General features: G+C 42.8%; 1 protein-coding gene across 1 annotated transcript in view; it reads left to right on the forward strand.

Annotated features, from left to right (window-relative positions):
- Positions 1–23,456, forward strand: part of LOC140128255 (complement C3-like) — a 76,779-nt gene that overhangs the window by 18,728 nt on the left and 34,595 nt on the right. Inside the window, exons 13-27 of the mRNA XM_072149815.1 lie at positions 689–877; positions 1,324–1,473; positions 2,239–2,368; positions 2,804–2,878; positions 3,820–4,020; positions 4,924–5,038; positions 5,256–5,347; positions 7,250–7,389; positions 9,439–9,651; positions 10,932–10,992; positions 14,164–14,247; positions 14,785–14,988; positions 15,070–15,148; positions 16,037–16,196; positions 18,374–18,472. Coding sequence (XP_072005916.1) covers positions 689–877; positions 1,324–1,473; positions 2,239–2,368; positions 2,804–2,878; positions 3,820–4,020; positions 4,924–5,038; positions 5,256–5,347; positions 7,250–7,389; positions 9,439–9,651; positions 10,932–10,992; positions 14,164–14,247; positions 14,785–14,988; positions 15,070–15,148; positions 16,037–16,196; positions 18,374–18,472 — 1,992 coding nt within the window. The remainder of the gene's footprint in view (positions 1–688; positions 878–1,323; positions 1,474–2,238; positions 2,369–2,803; positions 2,879–3,819; positions 4,021–4,923; positions 5,039–5,255; positions 5,348–7,249; positions 7,390–9,438; positions 9,652–10,931; positions 10,993–14,163; positions 14,248–14,784; positions 14,989–15,069; positions 15,149–16,036; positions 16,197–18,373; positions 18,473–23,456) is intronic.

Consider the following 23,456-nt stretch of genomic DNA (forward strand, 5'->3'; position numbering starts at 1 on the left):
ATCGTGGTACCTCCACACACTACCAGGTAGTAAGGGAAGAAAAAATTAGAAAAAAACACACAGTCATCTATCCCCAAGCTCCAAATAGGCCAATGCAACAGTTTTCCTTAATGACTGAAACACTGCAGCAAAAAGGTCAAAGGAGACCAGCTAGCCATTAGTGAAAGATACATAACCTCGGGGGCAATGTCCAGGTCACAAATATTTGACAACCAGCCAGTAATTCAAACATCAAGGTAGAAGAGACAAGATTACTGCTTTGTTTGATGTAGAAAAACAGAGGTAGGTTAAGACCATCATGGGCCCTGGGCTGTATGAATAGTATAGCCCTACAAGTCTGGAATCACTTCCTACCGCTAATCAGTTGGTACTAGAATCAGCTTCTTGGGAACGGAGGCCACATGTTGATCATCAATAGCAATATCCTGTTTCTTGGTGGAGACAACTTGATCAGGACAGCTCTTGGTAAAGCCCCCTGTGGTAGCAATTGTGTAGTGACTCAGGTGGGGGCGCTCTGTAGACCATACAAGTACAAAATATGAGTAAATAAATAAAAATAATGTCCTAGTACAAGCAATACCACACCTAGGTCTTCTGCTGGGATCTTCACACTGAACTCCTCATTGCACTGCCTTTTTTCATAGAGAGAGAGAGATTGATTTTTGTTTTGTTAACCTATTTTTTCCAGATCCTAAACAAGGGCCGAATAATGAGGGCGGGAAAAATGAAACGGACAAACCAAGCCCTGGTCACCATGCAGCTCTATATAACTGAGGACTTCATGCCATCTTTCCGTATTGTTGCCTATTACTTTGTTGACAAAGAGATAGTATCCGACTCCCTGTGGGTGGATATGGTGGATAGATGTATGGGAACGGTAAGATAATAAAACCATTAAGACATGATTGGAATTCTTTGGGGTTATATTCTTTCGGGAATATATTTCTCTTCGTGGTTAAATGCCTTTTCCCCCATAATTTTTTCTAAACTCTTGTTTCAGTCATATTTGCAACCCCATCTATCAACTATTAATAACCTGCGCATCTTCCCCTCTCTTATCTCCTCATCTGCTGCCATTTGTACAGATGGTTGTAATTGAATGGCATCAATATCACTAACATCCAGAATTTGGCCAAAATTCTCACCTCAACCACACAACTCCCGCTAATAATATAATGAAAATAAGGTGCATAAATATGACTTAGCCTACAAAAAACAAGACCTCTAATAGATACTGCAAATAAATACATTTTGGTGGGAAATGTGTAAAAAATTTTAAGCAGATTTTATAAATATTTTACACTCTACAACTCTTTTACCTAGCTGTTGCTGAAAGGCGAAAGGGACTCGGGAAGGCCACAAGATCAAATAAAACTGACTTTGCAAGCGGACGTTAATGCCACTGTTGGACTGGTGGCAGTGGATAAAGGTGTCTTTGCATTAAACAGCAAATATAAGCTGACTCAAAGCAAGGTAAGGACCTGTATATATTATTGTAGGAATGTATTAAGACTGGCTTTTTAAGATCTGGTCTGTCGGATTCACTAAAACGCCCCTAATCTCTGCTGGGTCGGACTTTATAAATTGGTTGGTGGTTGTCCATTCTGCTGGCTTTCGGGTGGAGACTACAGTAAATGCAGTGGCCCTGGGATTCTTGTCTTTGCCCACCCCGTTCTCTGCCCGTCATGCACAAAGTGGTGTGTGAGACGGAAATGCCTAAAAACCGGTGGCAATATTTACAGGCATACCAACTCTCACACCATGTCTTACAGCTTGAAAACTATCTACAAATGTGTTGTTTACCATTTATCTTGACTTAGACATCCAAAGATGAGTACCACCACTTGTTGAGGTTATTAGTTTTCATAATAAGATGTTGAATTTCCATCTTAAGAAGGTGTATCCCTTAAAAAAAATTAAAGCAAAGCTTAGGATCTGGTAGAAGACGCCAGCATTGATTTGGAGAGGGGCAGATTATGGGGACTGGGCATTTTATTGATGTTTGTGTTCACTGTAATATTTAAGTTGCTCAGTGACTCAATGAAAGTAAAAGGGTTGTCCTGTTTGGCTTGTTTATGGTGTTAAATTCCATCCGGTCAAGACGGCACAACATCTTTCACTTCTGAAGCCCGATACAGGATACGGAAGAAACTGATAATGCTCTATTCGAGTTCTACTATGTCTATAAGAAATGTTAAAGATGACATCCGAGATTACAGGTTCTTATTCCTATTTCAGATATGGGACATTGTGGAGAAATTTGACATTGGATGTAGCCCAGGGAGCGGAGCTGATAACATGGGAGTGTTTTATGATGCTGGGCTTGCTGTAAACACAAATTATGGCATGAGAACTGCAGAGAGATCAGGTAATTGTTAATGCTGTTTTATCCAAGACTATCAATAAATTAGGGACGGGCTTTTAAAAAAATAAATGTGTACTTTTGTCCGCCGTTGCCCCTGATGTCCCGCACGGCAGTCCGTCTGATCCGTGCTCCCATTTGCGGTCTGGGAGCATCCGTCACTATCTCTCAATGCCCTACAATGCTGAGAGACAGGGATGGATGGGAGTAGTCGGCCACCACAGCCGGCCAGCAGCTCCCAGAGCTTGGATCAGATGGACCATGGCATGGAACATCAGGAGCGACAGTGGATGAGAGTCGAGTTTTTTTTAAAAGCCCGCCCCAGCCCGTCCCTAATTTATTGCTAGTCTCATAAAAACCCCTTTAATGCTATCTCATTGTTAGGGGATTTGTCCTTCAATATCAACATTTGTCATATCCCATATCTTAATTTATTCTTAGTTCAGTCATGTAAGGACACCAAGACACGTAGAAGAAGGACATCGGCGGCTCTAATGGAAATCAAAGCTCAGAAAGGTAAGATACCTCAAATGATAAATAGCTTTGTGTAAAGACTAGTCTGGGCTCCTGGGCCATAGAGAACCTGTAGTCTCTTGATTCTGAAAAGAAAGGGTCTCTCTTAATAACTTTCCCCAACCAAACCCATTAAAGGGGCCTTCTAAAGCTGAAGAGTGTCTGTTCCTGACTCCTGCTTGCTGATTACTTCTACTGTTCCCAATGTCAACTTAAGTTCCACAACCCCATTTCTAGACCTAAATTCTAAATCCGAACAAGACAGAAAAAGTATTATGTGTATTATTGTTATGTATGACATAACAATCCCAGTGGACCTACACCAATACTTCTCTGAGAAGGAGAGACATAGTGGTCCTATTACAGAGAAGTCCAGGTGCCTATAAATGGGTTAATGGGTGGATACCAAACAAATACCAGTGGGCCTGTTAAACCGAAATATCCACAAAATAATACTTGCCACTTTGCATAAAATAAATTATAACAGTAGCATAGTAGAGTTTACAGCAGTTCTCATGCAAATTAGCCAGACATATTGTTATACGATGCCAACCACAGAAAATCCCATTAAATTACAGTGTTTCTGCCGGCGCACACATGTTGTATTGATTTAAAGGCCACTGACGGCATTTCAACAGTTAAAACCCACAATCGGTTTTAGCACCGATCACGGGTGTTACTGGGGGGTTCGGGACCTAAACAGGTTTCTCAAGTTCTGGTTTAGACGAACTTTGCCAAATCCAAACTTTAATGGGTCTGGTCATCACTACTCATGTGCCCTTTGAAGTTTGGAAAGACCAGGCTTGGTGTCAAAGCCTATTGGTCCTATCACTCCATCCTGTGATACACTCTGCCTAACAATTCAAAGTAGTTGTTGTTGACCAGTTTGCATGCCTTTAATACTTTATCTCACATAGAATTCACTTATTTCTTCTATCATTTAGCCTCTAGCTACAGGGACCTGGAGAAGCAATGCTGCAATGATGGCATGCTTAGCAACCCGATGGGCCACAAGTGTGATCGGCGCGCCCGCCTCATTCAGGAAGGAGAAATGTGTGTGAAGGCTTTCTTGGAATGCTGCAGATACATTGACCAAAAACTGAAGATGGAGAAGCTGCTGATGGGAACTTCCGACCTAGAAAGAAGTGAGAACCAATGGGGCAAGGATATTAATGGGGTTGTAAAAACATGCTTCTTCCAAAAGCAATGGCACAGCCCCTCCCAGGATGTGTGGGGGACATTGTTTACATATGTTATTTAGTGACAGAATATATAAAATGTAATATCTCTAGAAGTTATCAAAAATTTTGGGCAATATCAACTTACCTAGTTTGTGATAGTTGCCATAAGGTGTCGGAGGGGTTAAAATGTTGCCATGTTAGATACGTTCAGATACACCTAGACGTGATCTAAGAACCCTGTCAGGCCAATTTGGGACACAAAATCGCCCTTTAGCTAATCCTTCTGTCTCCCATTGGACCCATTTCCTTGCCTCGGCAGTAATAAATGAAACGGAGCAGTACACCCTGACTTCATTGCACAAGCGCTATAATCACTGTAGATCTGTAGTCACGCCAGGGTGTGGTATGTTGGCTTTACTATGTGACTGCGCAGATGTGGAGAACTCCAGACTGAGGTATGCATAAAGGTTGTTTTTCAGTTCACAGAGGGACATGCTAAAGGGATATTTGGGACACTAAACCAACGGCCCATACGGTCGAAATCACCCTGACATATGCCATTTAAGTTCTTCTGCGCATGCGCAGCCTCTTTCATTTTTAGGTGAATTTTGGAACAGCCCACAAGGGAGAACGAGGGCACATACTTGCACTCTTTCTTTGCCGTTATTCCTGTTGACAATAGGTCTGGCATACACGGGAGCGGCCACAACCCTAGGAAGAAAATGGGCATACAGTTCTAATGCTCTACAACCCCTTTAATTGTAGCCAATAAAATGTAAGAATAATATTTACATACACAATGATTTGACATAAATATCTAAAACCTTTATACCCCTTTAACCTTTTGAATGGGTTTCTTTCTTACAGGTGATACAGAGTCTGAGTATATTCCGGATGCTGAAATTTTGGTTAGGAGTGATTTTCCGGAGAGCTGGTATTGGAACATTGTAAAAATGGAAGATAAACCTAATACAGTAATAGAGTAAGTTAAAAGGGATAGGTTAGGAATCGAAATGTACGTCCTATGAATTGATGGGTGGCAAACACTCGATTAGCTATAATGCTTGTCATATAAAGTGAGAACAAATCTGGCAACAGATGGCTCTATGCTCTTTGTACTATACCAAGTTGAAGGTCAAGGTCCTTATCATTTGGTGAGAGTGTAGAGAACTCCTTTAACATGGTGTTTATTTTTTTAGCGGTATCTCTACAAAGGTTCTGCAGAATTTTTACCTAAAGGACACCATTACCACATGGGAACTGTTGGCTGTGAGTATATCCGAAAATAAAGGTAAGTAGATGAGCCTGCGTTGGAATAATAATATTTCTGTTGTACAATGTTTGGGGGAAGCTCTTGTAGGAAAGACTCTAGGGGCCTGGGGCTACCTTATTCTAGGGTTTGTAATTCTCTAATGACTTCTTTCTTAGGGGTCAGGAAGTTTCCATAAATTTGCTATTGACAAGATGAGTGATAGGTGTGGGGTTACTCTTGGAACCCTTACAATCGAATGATTGTACGGCCCTTGAATGAGTCTGAGCTGCAGTCACCGGACACTGCACAGTGCATGGGGTGGCCTTCCTGGAGCTGCAGTCCCCGGACACAAACACTGCACAGTGCATGGGGTGGCCTTCCTGGTGCTTCTACTGAGCTGCAGTCCCCGGACACAAACACTGCACAGTGCATGGGGTGGCCTTCCTGGTGCTTCTACTGAGCTGCAGTCCCCGGACACAAACACTGCACAGTGCTCGAGGTGGCCTTCCTGGTGCTTCTGCTGAGCTGCAGTCACCGGACACTGCACATTGCATGAGGTGGCCTTCCTGGTGCTTCTACTACATGGCAGATATTCTAGTTGGATGAGCATTCAAGATTCCAGAAGCCATATACCACCAGCGTATTATTGAGGGTATATCCTAAGTATAGAATATCAAAAAGAACCTTTTTGGACTAGAATGATGTTATTTGCACCAGATAGTTATTCCATAGTTCTTCCAGTTTTAGGGACAGAACATTAAACTGAAGTTCAATGTTGTGAGATAACTTTCTCTTCAGAACTACATGCTTGTGCAGTATAGTTTTACAAGGTGTCTTAGGGTTTTGCTGACGTCTTGTGTTGGAGGAGCTTTCCTGAACTGAATTCATGCTAAGGTTTTTGTGGAAACATATTTGGGTTTTAACCCAATTTTCTGAGGCTTATGATGAGGAAGCAAAAGCAGTCACTGTCTCGATTACTGATGTGACTACTGTGGATCGGAAGGATCCGTGTTCTACTTCATCTTGGCCATTGCCATGCGCTGATGATTGTCAGTCATGTAACTACTGCTACCTATTCATCCAAGTAGGTGTACGGTGCTGGGCTCCATGTAATGATATCCATCACTGTATATATCTGGCACACGATGGTAACGAGTTAAAGAAGTCTATATAACTATATAACAAGAAAAAGGACGACGACGGCTGCTGATATAGTCGATGCTTGACAGTTAGAAACCTTATTACATGTAGTGAACATACGTTCAGTTTTGTATTGGAGTAAAGAAGTCTTTGATTTGCAAAGTATACAGAAAGGTTGCTATCCATCATGGGCCTGGATGCTTTTTCCTCAATCCCATTTTATTCATCCTTAGAAATTATTACTATAGATTTTTAATGGAACATAATGGGGCAGATTTACTTACCCGGTCCATTCGCGATCCAGCGGTGCGTTCTTTGCGGTGGATTCGGGTCCGGTCGGGATTCACTAAGGCAGTTCCTCCGACGTCCACCGGGTTCGCTGCTGCGCTGAAGTCCCCCGAGGCCCGCTGAAATGCACTCAAGTACACCGGCCTATTCCTGGGGAAGGTAAGTGCAAGCTCCGCAACACTTTTGGTTTTTTAAATGCAGCGGTTTTTCCGAATCGTTCAGGTTTTTGTTCGGCCACGCCCCACCCCATTTTCGTGGCGTGCATGCCAGCGCCGATGCGCCACAATCCGATCGCGTGTGCCAAAATCCCAGGGGGAATTCAGGGGAAATCGGCGCAAATTGGAAATATTCGCCTAACACGTCGGGAAAACGCGAATCGGGCCCTTAGTAAATGACCCCCATTGACTTGAGGGACAAGCAAGCATCACAAAGAGCTTTACAACATCTTTTAAATAAAGGGTACTAAATTTTGAGCTGTATCATATGATATTCTGATTATTCCATCATTCACAGGGGTCTGTGTGGCTGAGCCATATGATATTCAGGCCTTCCAGAGCTTCTTCATTGACCTAAAACTTCCATATTCTGCGGTGAGGAATGAGCAGGTGGAAATTCGAGCCATACTCTACAATTACGAATCAAAACCCATGAAGGTAAATAAAATCACACTCCTTTATTTCCGGCAGAATAGTAATTTTATGGGACGCCATTATATAATTAAGCTAAAGGGTTGTCTATGTCCCTCCATAAAATAGTTCATGTCTCTCTATTGGTTGTGTCTGGTTTTGCTCCTTGAGTCAGTAGGAGAAGCTTCAAGAAACAACCATGTAATTTGCTCTGCTACCACATCACTGCTGGGGGTCAGGATCTTCCTGTGACTTTGAAGCTTCCGGGAATTTTCTATACCCAGATTTGTTTCATGAGATGCTGGTGACCTTGCCATTCATACTATGATCAACCTCTGAACCTAACTATAGATACAGACTCCTCCATTCAAAAGGTCCAAACACCATACTACACTTTTCCAGTCCATGAGATGGTGGCTTATTCAAGAATGAGTGCACAACATTGACATTTTCCCTGCCCAAATGCATGTACCATCTGGGTTGGCTCCAGGTTTCAGTAGGCCCCTGGCTGACATAGCCTCAGTAGGCCCTTTTGCAGTGAACTCACGTGGCATCATTCAAAATTCAGAAACTAAAACTGTCTCTTGTTTCCTTAAATATTCCTAGTTTATCATTCCAAACAGCCCCCCCTTGGTTATTTTATATAAACTCCGTCAACCACCATGGATTCCTTATTTACAGCCTTATGTGGGCCCCTCAAGCAGCTCTGGGCCCCCACTATTTGCCCAGGTATTCCCACAGCTGGTGCCGGCCCTGTGTCCCATCATGAGCAGAATACTTTAATCTTGCGCTTAGTCTGTTATGTTGAATGACCTGTAAGATATCTGAAAGTACACAAAGCTGCCCCAGTATATCTAGTTGGACTAAACTCTCCCTCACCAGTCCTAGAATAATAAAAACAATGGAGACTGTGAAAAGAAACCATTCTTGTAATATCGTCCCACTTATGTACTTACCAGATGACAACATGAGTTGTATGTGTTCTATGGCTTGTCTTTATATGATCTCCTTCAAAGGTCTTCTACAGAAATTATAATTGATCTTTTGAATGAACCATCATTGTCTCAATGGTTGGGGGCTTTCAACCAATATATATACCAATCAGCTGGAAACTCAGTTCACAGAAGAAAAAAACTGTTGGTTCAGAGGTCTATACATGCAGAAAGTGGCCAGGCCTCACCCCCATATTTCAGAAATTGATGGCTTTGATCCACATACATAGGAATATACTTGAAAGGACACAAGTCACTATAGTTTGAAGATGAATAGCACCATTCTATTGCCTCTATTCTAAACTGCAGGATGATCAGTGGCCATAACTTATTGGGGCAGATTTCCTTACCCGGTCCATTCGCGATCCAGTGGCGCGTTCTCTGCGGTGGATTCGGGTCCGGCCGGGATTCACTAAGGTAGTTCCTCCGACGCCCACCAGGTGGCGCTGCTGCGCTGAAGTTCCCCGAGGCCCACTGGAAGGCCCTGAAGTACACCGGCCTATACCTGGTGAAGGTAAGTGCAAGTTCCGCGACACTTTTTTTTTAAAAAATGTGGCGGTTTTTCTGAATCCGTCGGGTTTTTGTTCGGCCACGCCCCCAATTTCCGTCGCGTGCATGCCAGCGCCGATGCGCCACAATCCGATCGCGTGCGCCAAAATCCCGGGGCAATTCAGGGAAAATCAGCGCAAATCGGAAATATTCAGGTAACACGTCGGGAAACGCGAATCGGGCCCTTAGTAAATGACCCCCATTATCTTTTCGGGTTGGTTTTGTGTCGGTGTCTGGCTCTAGCTCACAGGAACGGCACATGCACAACCGGGAACCAATCCTTCACATTCCTGGTTGGGCTTTGTCTCCTCCTGCTTGGTATATTCTCTGTAGACACAGTTATACAAGAAGATGTCAATAAACATCCTTTAGAGGGGAACTTGGACTCCTTCAGTTCCTCTATCAGCCTTTTAAATGTTTAAAGACCTCATACTAAAAATTGTAGAAAACGGTTGAACCTTCACCCAGGTAATGGCACCACATGAAATGTGGCTGATAAAAGCAGTTGGTGAAATGTTTTTGTTTTATTTTCTAGGTGCGAGTGACCCTTTCTCACAATCCCCTGATCTGCAGTCTTTCCACGGCCAAGAAGGCATATTCAGTGGTGGTAGACGTGAAAAATGCCTCATCCATTGCAGTTCCCTTTGTCATTGTGCCGCTCACCATTGGACAACATTTCATTGAAGTGAAAGCTGCAGTCTATGGAATATTTGCGGGCGATGGTGTCAAAAAACCTCTTAAAGTTGTGGTAAGAGAGGATGGATACTGTATAATAAAGCAGAATTTTAGTTTTTGGGGGAAATTTGACTACTCTGTGTTAATGCTATATTTACTTTTCCCGATTTTTCTCTAATTTATGGGTACACTATCTGGATTGATATTGCCCCTTACATTGCTGGCCATATATTATTTAAAGCACTATGGGGTGTAGGAAGCTTTGGCTCCAAAGTCGGACTGGGTTTCCTTAGGCCCACCAGAGAAAATCAATTTGGGGGTCCACTCTTCATTATTCCCCAGGAAATATACTCTAGCAGCCACCAAATTATGGTGCTTCTGATGAACCTCTGGGGTTCAGTATTGGGTTAAGCCAGGGCCCACCGGAGGATCCTCTGGTACTCTGGTGGGCCAGTCTGACACTGTTTGGCTCCCAGTTCCAACATCGCTTTTGACATCTGGCAACCACTGCAGAAGATCAGTGGCCTCATAAATACCTTTCAATTAAACAAATTATGTCACCCAGGCCTGGAGAGGACACCGATTGGCCACAGTGGGTACCATCACTGGTCGCTCGTGTTCAGTCAGCAAAATGGGTGCATGAGCACCAGAAGTGATGTTGGAACTGGAAACTGGAGGAGGTTATCTTTAACCGAGACCCAAGAATTCCTAGAAATTCAGATGATTTATCTTTACGCAATGCATTATTAATCTCCTCCCCCACCCTGGGTAACAACCGGATAGCATTTTCCTTTATGGTCTATAAATTAGACCATTATTGACCGCACTATAACCGTTCAAATAAAACCTTGCTACTAGAGACCTGTGAACTCGAACTTTCATAGCCATACAAAAAGGGAGAGTCCGAAGCAGCACAGGTGGGCTAGGGTGCAGCAGCCGTAGATCCCCTGGCCAGGGTCCATTTAGGTAGATGTAGGAAAGAGGCAGCACTCCAGGGTACGTGAAAACGTTTTTCACGTACCCTGGAGTGCTGCCTCTTTCCACCAATCATAGCCATAGCTAGTTAACCAGGGGCGTGAATTTGCTGGATTTGCTGTTTTGATTCCACTCATACTATATATCCGGAACGTGAAGGACACACCCGAACCTGAACAGAAAGTTCAGGTCTGCTCATCTCTACTTGCTATCAAACAGAAACAATGTGGGAAATGTATCAATTCATTTACTTAATCCGATGCTCGGTGGAGCTCCAAAGGCAGTCATAGGACCCGCAACGAGCCCGCGTAGTGACACATAAATCCATCCATACTTTAGCAGGTTTCTTCTAGAAATTTCATTTATTTTCCATTTCAGCCAGAAGGTGTTCGTAGGACAGAAATGATTGCATCAGTAATACTGGAGCCAGAAGCAAAGCGTGAGTGCCCCACTTTTTAAATGATTTAGTTTGGCAACTATAGCTATAAGGAAACCTGTCAGGGCAATTTGGGACACAAAAAACAGCCACAGGTCCTTACGGACCAATGATTTAGTGTCCCAAATGGAACTGTATAACTTTTTCCATGACAACCCCCTCTAGTACACTAAAACATAGGATTCTTATCAAATTGTTTCTTTATTTTTTTTACCAATTTTTCCCTCGCCGATCCACTTCCTAATCCAGCCCTGGTCCATTGAATAAGATGACATTTGGACAATGAGAACGATCGGGCTAAGCAATATGGCCGCTGACCACCACATAGGAGTATCAACGACAATGGGCACTGGCTACACTCCAATATTATTCATTAACACAAACAAGCTGTAAAAACTATCAAAACTATTAAAATCAGGACATATAGAGCAAATTGAAAGTCCTTCAAATGCTTAATAAACACCAAAATAATAATGATCGAGGTTTCTTACTCCATAGCGTCTCAAGGCATGCAGCCACGTTCCACAGCAAAAATTTTAAAGATTTTCTCAATAACTCCCAAAGAACACATCAAAACTAACAAACCCCATAGATGTAAAACACTCAAACAGAGTGAAATGTTCTAGATCTTCAAACTGCATACAGGCAGTCCCCTACTTAAGAACACCTGACTTATAGATGACCCCTAGTTACAAACGGACCTCTGGATGTTGGTAATTTACTGTACTTTTGCCTTAGGCTACAATAAACAGCTGTTATCAGAGGTGTCCACAATGAAGCTTTATTGTTACTCCTGGTTCTTAGGACAATCCAACATTTTTGAAATTCAGTTGTCACAGAGACCAAAAACATTGGGGGTCATTTACTAAGGGCCCGAAGCACGTTTTTCCGTCAGGTTACCCAAATATTAGCGGTTTGCGCCAATTTTCCCTGAATTGCCCTGGGTTTTTGGCGCACGCGATCGGATTGTGGCGCAACGGCGCAGGCACGCAAGCGACGGAAATCGGGGGCGTGACCATCGGAAAACCCGACGGATTCGGAAAAACCGCCGCATTTAAAAAAAAAATATGTTGCTCGACACGCGCTTACCTTCACCCACGATAGGACGGTGAACTTCAGTGCATTCCGATGGTCTTCAGAGCAGCAGCGACACCTGGTGGACGTCGGAGAAACTACCTTAGTGAATCCCGGCCGGACCCAAATCCACCGCAGAGAACGCGCCGCTGGATCGCGAATGGACCGGGTAAGTAAATCTGCCCCATTGTGTCTGGGGTTAAAATATAATAAAAAAATAATTATAAAATATACAGTTCCGACTTACATACAAATTCAACTAAAGAACAAACCTACAAAACCAATCTTGTACGTAACCCAGGGACTGCCTGTACTTTGATCCCATCGGGCCTCAATGAGAGCCTAGAGAATATCTGAAGCCTCTCATGCTGCTCCGTTGATCTATTTATTTATTCATTCATCTAACTGTTCATTAGATTTTATGTTGCCAAGTTTTGAACTCATCGTTAATCATTTATTTATCTTTCTGTTTATGTATTATTTATCTATATTACTTTTCATTTATATAAATTCTGCTCTTGTTTTATCAATATCATTTCATTATTCTATTTAATATGAATTCCAATGATGTAATATATCTTGTTCCCCAGACAATCTCTTTTGTTACTTCTGCTCAATCGGTCGTCATTACAGATGGACATATATTCCATTCATGTATTTAATGATGAACATTGGGGCAGATTTACTTACCCGGTCCATTTGCGATCCAGCGGCGCGTTCTCTGTGCTGGATTCGGGTCCAGCCGGGATTCATTAAGGCAGTTCCTCCGACGTCCACCAGGTGGCGCTGCTGCGCTGAAGTTCCCTGGAACGCACTGGAATACACCGAGCCGGGCTGAGTGAAGGTAAGTGCACGCTCCGCGACACATTTTTTTTTTTTAATTTTAAGTTTTTTCCGAATCCGTCGTTTTTTCCTTCGGCCACGCCCCACGATTTCCATCGCATGCATGCCAGCGCCGATGCGCCACAATCCGATCGCGTGCGGGGCAATTCAGGGGAAATCGCCGCAAATCGGAAATATTCGGGTAACACGTCGGGAAAACGCGAATCGGGCCCTTAGTAAATGACCCCCATTGTCTTAATACTATTGTTTCTGACACCTCAGCGTACACTGTTCCCACCAGTACATACTTTTCAAATCAGCGAGTGCGCACTTCCGCATAGCCGATATTCTTAGTGCTGGGAGGCGTGTGCACACTTCTACTAGCCCTCCATTTTGAACTCGGCTCGTGTACATGCGCGCCTAGTGAGAGTGAGAAAATAGGCATGGCACGGTGCTTGGGCGAGAAGCTTGGCTCGCGCGCGCCCAAAAGACCAGCACAGCTCATGCGCAGTGTGCCGAGCGACACACCACTGAGCGACACACCGCCACAGAGTTTTGTTGTGCTCATTTCCAAATATGTAAGTCTTTTATATGCAAATGTATGATTTTTTGTATTGGTTCATCCATAATAAGTATGGAATTTAGCTCACAATTCAGCTGTTTATGTCACATGATGAGTTCTATAAATTCCTATGCAATAGACACTCTGTTAGTCCTACTTTTGGAAAAAGGGTAATCCGACCCCAAGGACTTTTAATTTGCTTTACATGTTCTGATTTGAATAGTTTTTATAATATTGGAGTGGAGCCGGTGCCTACTGTCGTTGATACTCCTATCCGGAGGTCAGCGCCCTTATCGCTTAGCCTGCCTGTTTTCTGTATCATTTACAACCGGCCCACCCTTTGGGAACCGGTATTTTTTCCTTTTGGTTAATGGAGCTGCAGACCGTGTCTGGACATCGATCATCCTTGGAACCTCTACCCTTTAAGGGTTATATGCGCAACAGCCAAGTTGGCGTATAGTGAGAACTCCATAGGGGACCATTGTCTACCATATATTCCTACTCTTAACCTGCCGATATTACTCAAGGCGCCGCCCTCTGTTTTGTTGTTTTTTGTCTTTTTTTTTTTACTATTTTGGACAATGACACTCTGCCAGAAGATAACTTGGTCTGTTTAGATGTAACCCCCCAGCCATTCAATAGATTTGTTCACATATACTGATAAGTTCTATTACCATCATGATTAAGGATTCTTCTATGCTGGTTTCTTTCAATAGGTGACCATGTGGTGAAGGTGCCGTCACTGACTCATAAGAACTTGGTTCCAGACTCACCACTTACAACTATTGTCAATGTTCAAGGTGAGGGTCTGAGAAGTAACCACCATTGTTTGATGCTGTATTCCGCTGGTGACTTGTCCCTATATATTGGTGGATAATAACAATATTTATTTACTTTCAGTTCATGTCTATTCATTTTATGTTTTTTTAGCCATTTTTATTTATGTTTACATATATATATATATACCGTATATATATATATATTTTTTTTTAGCTGCACACAATGTACAATGTGCTTGTGGTTCCCACTCTTGTTCTCCTGACAGCAAGAAAACAAATTTTGATACAAAAAGAGAATGGTCTATGAGACGATGCATCGGCTAGAGTAGACCGTCTCATACATTCATTATTTCAGCATAGGAGATATGGTCAGTTCTACTCTCTTATAGAGTAAGAGTGGAATATGTTAAAAGGATTTTATCAGTTTTAAAGCTTTGAAATGCGAAAAACATAATGAATACATCAAAAATTCTGTAACTTTACGGAAATGTAATTATTTTTTTCCATAAAAAAATTAATGTTGCATTTAATTATCTGAAGCGATATCTCTTTCCTTAGGAGTTCCTATCGCACAGTATCTGGAAGATTCTATAGATGGAGCGGCTCTAAATCATCTTATATTTACACCCAGTGGTTGTGCTGAGCAAAACATGAGGAGAATGACTCCAGTTGTAATTGCTACACATTATCTTGACCAAACTAACCAGTGGGATCGGATAGGAGTAAATCGGAGGGAAGAGGCAATTACAAATATCAACATAGGTGAAGTTCTTGGAGATCCATCTACATCCCGACCACAATGTGCATTCCATACTTCAACATCTTTCCTTCTTCTCCTATTAGGATTTGTCAATCAACAAAAGTATCGTAGAAGTGATGGATCTTTTCCATTATTTCCTGATGAGCCAATCCCTGGCACCTGGTATGTTTTACTTCTCTCATTTGGCATTACACATAGGGGGTCATTTACTAAGGGCCTGAATCTCATTTTTTCGTTGGGTTACCAGAATTTTTCCAATTTGCGCCAAATTGCCCCGGGTTTTTGTCGTACGCGATCGGATTGTGGCACATCGACGCCGGCATGCACGCGACGGAAATCGGGGGGCGTGGCCGTCGGAAAACCCGACGGATTCGGAAAAACTGCCCTTTTTAAAAAAAAAATAATGGGGGTCATTTACTAAGGGCCTGATTCGTGTTTTTCCGACGTGTTACCCGAATATTTCCGATTTGCGCCGATTGTACCTGAATTGCCCCGGGTTTTTGGCGCACGCGATCGGAATTTGGCGCATCAGCGCCGGTGCACGCGACGGAAATCGGGGGGCGTGGCCGAACGAAAACCCGACGTATTCGGAAAAACCGCCGCATTTAAAAAAAATATTGTGTCGCGAAAATTTCACTCACCTTCATCCTGGATAGGCCGGTGTATTTCGAGGCATTCCAGCGGACTTCAGCGCAGCAGCGCCACCTGGTGGACGGCGGAGGAACTGCTTTGATGAATCCCGGCCGGACCCGAATCCAGCGCAGAGAACGCGCCGCTGGATCGCGAACGGACCGGGTAAGTAAATCTGCCCCAATGTGTAGCTTGACACGCACTTACCTGCACCCAGGCTAGCTTGGTGAACCCCGACAAACTTCAGCGCAGTAGCGACACCTGGTGGACATCGGGCACACTGCCTTAGTGAATCGCCGGAAGACACGAATCAGCATCGGAGAACCCGCCGCTGGATCGCGAATGGACCGAGTAAGTAAATCTGCCCCATAGTCTTCTATTTTCCATAATAATGTTATTTCTCTGATGTCTTTTCTTTAGGCTCACCGCCTACATTGTTAAAGTCTTTGCTATGGCTAAAAACCTGATAGACATTGGTGATGATAATCTGTGCGGTTCTGTCAAGTGGCTTATCTTGTCAAAGCAGAAACCAGATGGGATGTTCACTGAGGAATTGCCTATAAGTCATCAATATTTAAAGGTAAGGGCCCTATATGATCACATTAGCTTTTATCTTATGCATACAATGGCCAAGGATGAGTGGGTTTTAAAGAGTTTTATCAGTTAAAGATATTTTGGTTGTATTTTGTAGATATATCATGAATGTTCTAATATTGGAGCAAAAAAAAAAAACCGAAGGCGCTTCCTGGTGAAAATAAATGTGGTTTTCCAAGGATCAGTAGATTAAATATGTATTGAGTTCACCTCTGGTGGTTGTGCGGGCAACCACAACACTGTCAACATGTATAAGGGATGCTGCCTCGTCCCTTCGGTGGAGTTCTCCCCGGTGTAGAAATGTCAAGATTAGAGATGAGCGAGTGCTCGTTACTTGGGTCGAACTTTTCCCAATGCTCGAGTGCTCATATCGAATAACGAACCCTATTGAAGTCAATGGGAGACTCGAGTATTTTTCACTGAAAGAACACATTGAAAGAACACGGTGAAGAACACATTGCAGATATTTCCATACATCTGTGTTCTTCACACATATTGTTTTTCACATACTATTGTGAAGAACACCGTTCGGCACTTGTGTCTTCAGATAAGTTGGCAGATGTACGGAAACATCTGCAATGTGTTCTTCACTGTGTTCTTCACTTAAATGATGTGTTCACTGTGTTCACTGTTTTCATTGTATTCTTCACTGTTCTTCACTGTGTTTTGTTAAGTTAATGCTCGATATCGAGCCGGTGAAATACTCGTCCGAGCAACGAGCCGTTTCGAGTACGCTAATGCTCGAACGAGCGTCAAGCTCGGAAGAGTATACTCGCCCATCTCTAGTCAAGATATATCCAGAATAAACGAAGAAATTGCCTCATTTAATGGATAATAGGGTGAAAGTAGGACTAGCTAGGAATTGGATATGCTATATACCTAAGTAGTAAAGAGAAAAAACATATTGGACAACGCGTTTTGCGCCTATTACTGGGTGGTTCATTGACCTGCCGAAGCGACCAGTACTAGGCGCGAAAAGCTTTGACCAATATATTTTTTTATTTTATGTATTTAAACTTCTGTTATTAAATACTTTTTACTACGAAGCTATATAGCATATCCAATTCGGGTTGCTCTGCAGCTAGTCCTACTTTCACCTTATTATCAATTGGATGAGGCAATTTCTTTGTTTATCCTGGATATATCTTGACATGAATGTTCTAATGGTTGGGCAACATCCACTACTCTCCACAAATCCTTACTGAACTGGTCTCCATATAATAAAAACATGTGTACTTGAGGTTTATTCTGCTAATTAGTTTGCCTCTTTACGCATCCCTTGATATTCCAAATGCAGCCAAATAAAAGAAGGTAACAACATAGCTAAACCATGTAGTTTAGTTAAACATAGGCCATTGAAATAGTGGGGCACATTTACTAATTTACGAATTGCGTTTTTCCGCCGGGTTTCCTGAATATTTCCGATTTGCGCCGAATTGCCCCTGGGATTCTGGCGCACACAATAGGATAGTGGTGCATCGGCGCCAGCTTTCACGCAACAGAAATTGAGGGGCACACATGGTACACAGTGAGGGGCACAGAGGGTACACAGCGAGGGGCACACAGGGTACACAGTGTTGCAAGAATATCACTCACAAACACCAGAACGAAGCAGGTGAACTCCGACGGACTACAGCGCAGCAGCGACTCCCGGTGGACATCGGGGGCACGACCTTAGTGAATCATGGCAGAACCCGAATCAGCTTTGGAGAACATGCCTCTGGATCGCGATTGGACCAGGTAAGTAAATCTGCCCCAGTGATTGAACATCAGATCAATCTGTGATCTTCCTTGGTCCCTTCACCAATCAGTAGAAAAATGGCCAATCATCGTAAGCACCACAGGTAACAATCTGTGAGGATCTAATCTACAGTAGAAAATCTCATTATCCTCTATATGGACTCAGCTGAAATCTGTGCTGACCTGACACTACTACGACTAGTCAACCATCACATTAGATATCTGCCACATTGCTTACAAAATGCCCTACTGCCAATCATGGCATTAGAGGGTTCAATTACTTCTAATGCTGGCTCCTAGGTAGGTCCAATGTCATGACTGCTCCCATGTCATAGCAAAGTGGGCAATACAGGCTATAGCTGAGGCCCACAAACCCAAAATTACATCCAAAATGTTAACATTTATTTTTTCTTCCTCAATCAGGGTGGTGTTGCGGGTTCGTATGATCCTGATGTTGCCATGACCGCATTTGTTGTTATAAGTCTACTTGAGAGTCAGAAATACTGCACCAAGTATGTGAACGTAAGTAACTTGTAGAAGGAGCTGGTTATAGGACAGTTCTGAAGCTTGGTTCCCCTTTGGAACAGATACTGCAAAACTTTTTTTTTCTCGTCATGTGACCATTGCCTTTCCACTACCAATGAGGTGAATGGTGTTAGCCAACCACTACCAACTAGAAGCTAAGCAGAGATAGGCAGGGACATTTGAAAAACCAACAACTGTCCTTTTCATAGAACTTAGGTGTCTTAGTAGGCTGCTGTTTTTAGGGTCAGGTGGAAATCTGAAATAATTGCTCCTATTAGGGTACTCTGAAGATCTGCATTAGGCTACTCATTGGCTGCTCTATTGCAGGGGTAATCTTACAGATTATATAGAATTTTTTTAGCAATTCTTGGAAAGAGCATACAGGAATATTAGCATTAACTGCATCATCCATCAAGATCTTTAAACTCCTGTTTCTGTAAAGTATTCAGCTCCAGAAACATAGTTTGTGGTAATGCATGGATCATAAAAGTTTCCTCATAGTGAATAGGTTGCAGTAATACGTGGATCATAAAAGTGCTCTAATTAGTGAATAGAAAAGTAATACATGCATCATAAAAATGCTTTTCACTGTGAATAGCGTGCAGTAATATATGGATAATAAAATGGCTCTTCATTGTGAATAAGGTGCATTAATATGTGGATCATAAAAGTGCTCTAATAAGTGAGTAGAGCACAGTAATATGTGGACCATAAAAGTACCCATCTTAGTGAATAGCTTGCAGTAATACATGGATCATAAAAACGTTTTTGTCAGACAATAGAATGCAGTAACACCTTGAAAAAACTATAAAGCTTTATATACTGATTCCTTTTGATGTTGGGGGTACTCCATAATGAAGGCTTTGTATGATGCCAATAAGGACATTCATTGGTTGCAGTATCCACAGGTTTTAAGACACAGGAGAATTTCCTCATCCTGCTCCTTTTTTTTACCAGGCCTGCAACAATCCCTGAGGTATAGCGATGTGTCGAGGGCTAAAGCTTTTCAGCAAATCAATGGCATAGATTTGACGCTGGAATAGTGATTATTCTCCATTGAAATTTTATCAGCTCGACACTGAAAATAATCCATAAAAGAAAACAGTTAAAGACTTAACACACAACATTTTTAGGGAAACTAATGAATGATGCATGTTGCATCTTTAATCTCCAGGAGGAGAGCATAGTCCTCTGTAATCACATAGTCCTCTGTAATCATGAGCTCCAGTTGTGGAAACAAGGATATTATAGATTATATATTATAGATTATATATTATACAAGGATAGAGTGAATCCAGCAGGGTTTGCCACCCATTAATTGCCACCAGTGATTATTTAAAAATCCTGTCCCTTTCTCTCATGGCCATAAAAGATGCTTTGGGAAAAATCTGGCCATTCTTCACACTGTCATATAAGACATAATGGGCATCCAAATAAATTTTTGGTCCACCCATAACTAAACAGGGCAATTGGCCTGGAAAAAATGGGTGTGTAGTTCATGTGTTTGCAAACAGTTTCAGATTTTGTAAAAAAAAGTTTTTTTTTTCCAACTTAGGTACTTTTTTATTTATAATCTTGTCATTTAGGTCACGCAGGACAGCTGGTGTTTGCACTTAGGGTAAACAACAGAGAGAGGCACATTTACTTACCCATCCTGACGCATTCCCAGATGTGCATTGTCACTAAGATCGTGCAAAACGATTCGCAGAACATGCAATATATTAGAGGGTCATGCTAGTATTGAGTTCTAAGGCATGACTAATCTATCAGACTGGTTGAGCGTGTTCTCGTGCTGTGTACTGGGAGCGTTATACCTATATGTAAGGATAACACATCTTTTAGCATGGATGGCAGAATTGGTGATGTAAATCATATTGGTATAGTTAGGTAGATGTTACTTACTGGGAATGAACACGACTGCCAGGCCAAGCGCTGGCCATCAGTGTTTTGGCGCGCTGTGTTCTCTTTATATGCGTGTAAAATAACTGGCGCACGCGTACATTGGAGAGATGGCTCCGGAGTCAACGCATGCATGGTAGATGGCTGGATTGCTGTGGTACTTAGGGCTGAGTTCCTTGCAATGTACCAAATGAGTATGTAGTAATATTGGTCTGGTGATGGTTCTAAATGATTTTGGGATAAGTGCTAGTCGTCATGGCTAGTGAGAGTGGTACAAGGTACCTCTCAGGAGGAGATTTTGGATTGGACTACTTGTGAGGTGGAAGACGGTAGTTGAATTGATTATATCAATGGAAAACATTGATTACATGATGAACAGTAGCTGAATGGAAAGGATGTAAAAGGTAGTGGTGTAACAGGAATGGTAGACTTAGAGTCAGACTCTCAAGGGATTCTTTGAGTCTGTAGGGGCTAATGGTATTGATCTTAAAGATCCAGTAGCTAACTCTATGCACCCTAGTCGATCTGTGTGGTCCCTCGGGATTTGTTAAATGGAAGTCAGGGTCATGTTGGTAAAGTCACAATTGTTATGTCAACAATAGTATCAGGAGACACTATGGTGCAGATTTATCAAGCTGTCTGAAAGTCAGAATATTCCGAGTTGCCCATGGCAATCAATTACAGCTCAGCTTTCATTTTACCAGTGCCCATGAATATTTTAAAGGGGAGCAGCCATGGGCAACTGAGAATGTACTGACTTTCAGACGGCTTGATAAATTTGCCCCTATGTACTGTAGTCTGAGCCCTGACTTGATTTTGTTCCGATGGGTATTCATTCTTTCTCAAAGTGCTTGAGATGTTCGACCTATTTACTGTAATGAGCATGGATATTCCATAAGGTAAATTACGTATTCTGATGCACAATTCATAGATGTATTGATTTCAAAGCTTTCCCCTGTAGAGGTGGAGGTGAATTGAAAGTCAAAATTATGGGGGTTGTTATCTCCCACTTGTCTGTAGCAGACAAAACCCACCTTGTCTATCAGGTGCAGGAGCCAGTGGCCTAGCCTATGGGCCAGGAGCTTAGTGAAGATCTTGAGATCAGCATTTAGGAGGCTAATGGGTTGGTAACTAGGGCATTCTGAACGGTCCTTATCCAGTTTAGGGACTACAGTGATATATGCGGATAGCATTGTCTGTGGGATTGGTTCACCTTTAAGGAACCTGTTAAAAAGCTCGACCATATGGGGTAGGGAAAAGTGCAGGAAGCTTTTGTAGTAAAGGTAGAAGAACCCGTCTGGGCCCGGGGCCTTGTTGGTTGGTAGGGCTTGTATAACCTCTTCTATTTCCTCAGGGGTTATTTCTTTGTTTAAGTGGGCTAGGGCCTCTCCGGATAATTGAGGGAGGGAGCACTGGGATAGATATTTTGTGGGGTGGAAGTGTAGAATACCTCTTGTGTCTTTAATAGCATATGGAGTTTGGGTAGTCATTTTGTGCATCAGTTGCGATTCTAGCATTGTTTGGGCTTTATTTCCGAACTCATAGAATCTCTGTTTGAAGAATTTGATCATATGTTCTATATCTAATAGGTCCAGTTCTCTTATTTTAGACATAAACTCGCTTGAGTAGGGGCGATGTAGGATGGCATGCCAGCTCCTGCTCTGCTTGTTGGAGGTTCTGCTGATACCCAGCATAATGGATTAGTCTGTCCGTTTTCAGTTTAGTGACTCGAGATAATGCTTTCCCCCTGCAAACTGTTTTGTGTGCTTCCCAAAAGATCAACACTGATGAGGTGCTATTAATAATTTATGAGAACCATTAGTAGAGATTCTAAAGATAGTGGGGATGTAAAGAGAGTTTCATTTAGACACCAATGTGGGGATTTGGAAAGGACATCTTCTAGCTGCATCTCAAGAAAAATCGGGGCATGGTCAGACCATGTAATATGACTTATAGCGGCCACAGTCATAGCTCTCAGGGCCGGATAATTACCAAAGAAGTAGTCTATTCTGTAGTGGGTTCTCTAGGGTGGTGAATAAAAGGTATATACCCGAGCCGTAGGGTTGTTTACTCGCCAAAAGTCGTATAGAAAGTTTTTGCTGATTATCTGGTGAAAGCACAGCGCAAACGTTTTCAATCCCTGAGGCGCTTGTCGGGTAGGTAGGGTTAGGCAATCTACACAGTCTAAGAAAGTAGCATCAAAGTCCCCTTCCAATAGAAGCACTTAACTACGGGTCGACGATAGATTAGAAAGAACTGTGGAAAAAAAGGGCATTTGCCTGGCATTGGGGGCATATACATTGTATAAGGTCACATTCATACCAAAAAAAGTACCTATGTCTATGGTGATGGTAGAAATACAATACCTATGTCTATGGTGATGGTAGAACAATCACTCCTTTAGGTGTAGAGGATGCCTCCTGTCTCTGGTGATGGTAGAACCTACTCTCCTCTAGGTGTAGAGGATGCCCCCTGTCTATGGTGTTGTTAGAAACTCCTCTCCTCTAGTACGCCAAGTAGGATGCGCCCGTCTATGGTGATGGTAGAACCTCCTCTCCTCTATGTGTAGAGGATGCCCCCTGTCTATGGTGATGGTAGAACCTCCTCTCCTCTAGGTGTAGAGGATGCCCCCTGTCTATGGTGATGGTAGAACCTCCTCTCCTCTAGGTGTAGAGGATGCCCCCTGTCTATGGTGATGGTAGAACTTATTCTCCTCTAGGTATAGAGGATGCCCCCTGTCTATGGCGATGATAGAACCTCCTCTTCTCTAGGAATAGAGGATGTCCCCTGTTTATGGTGATGGTAGAACCTCCTCTCCTCTAGGTGTAGAGGATGCCCCCTGTCTATGGTGATGGTAAAACCTCCTCTCCTCTAGGTGTAGAGGATGTCCCCTGTCTATGGTGATGGTAGAACCGCCTCTCCTCTAGGTGTAGAGGATGCCCCCTGTCTATGTTGATGGTAGAACCACCTCTCAACTAGGCTTAGAAGATGTCTCCTGTCTATGGTGATTATAGAACCTCCTCTCCTCTAGGTGTAGAGGATGCCCCCTGTCTATGGTGATGGTATAACCTCCTCTCCTCTA

Source organism: Engystomops pustulosus, chromosome 4 (assembly GCF_040894005.1).
Source record: "Engystomops pustulosus chromosome 4, aEngPut4.maternal, whole genome shotgun sequence".
NCBI classification, from domain to species: Eukaryota; Metazoa; Chordata; class Amphibia; order Anura; family Leptodactylidae; genus Engystomops; species Engystomops pustulosus.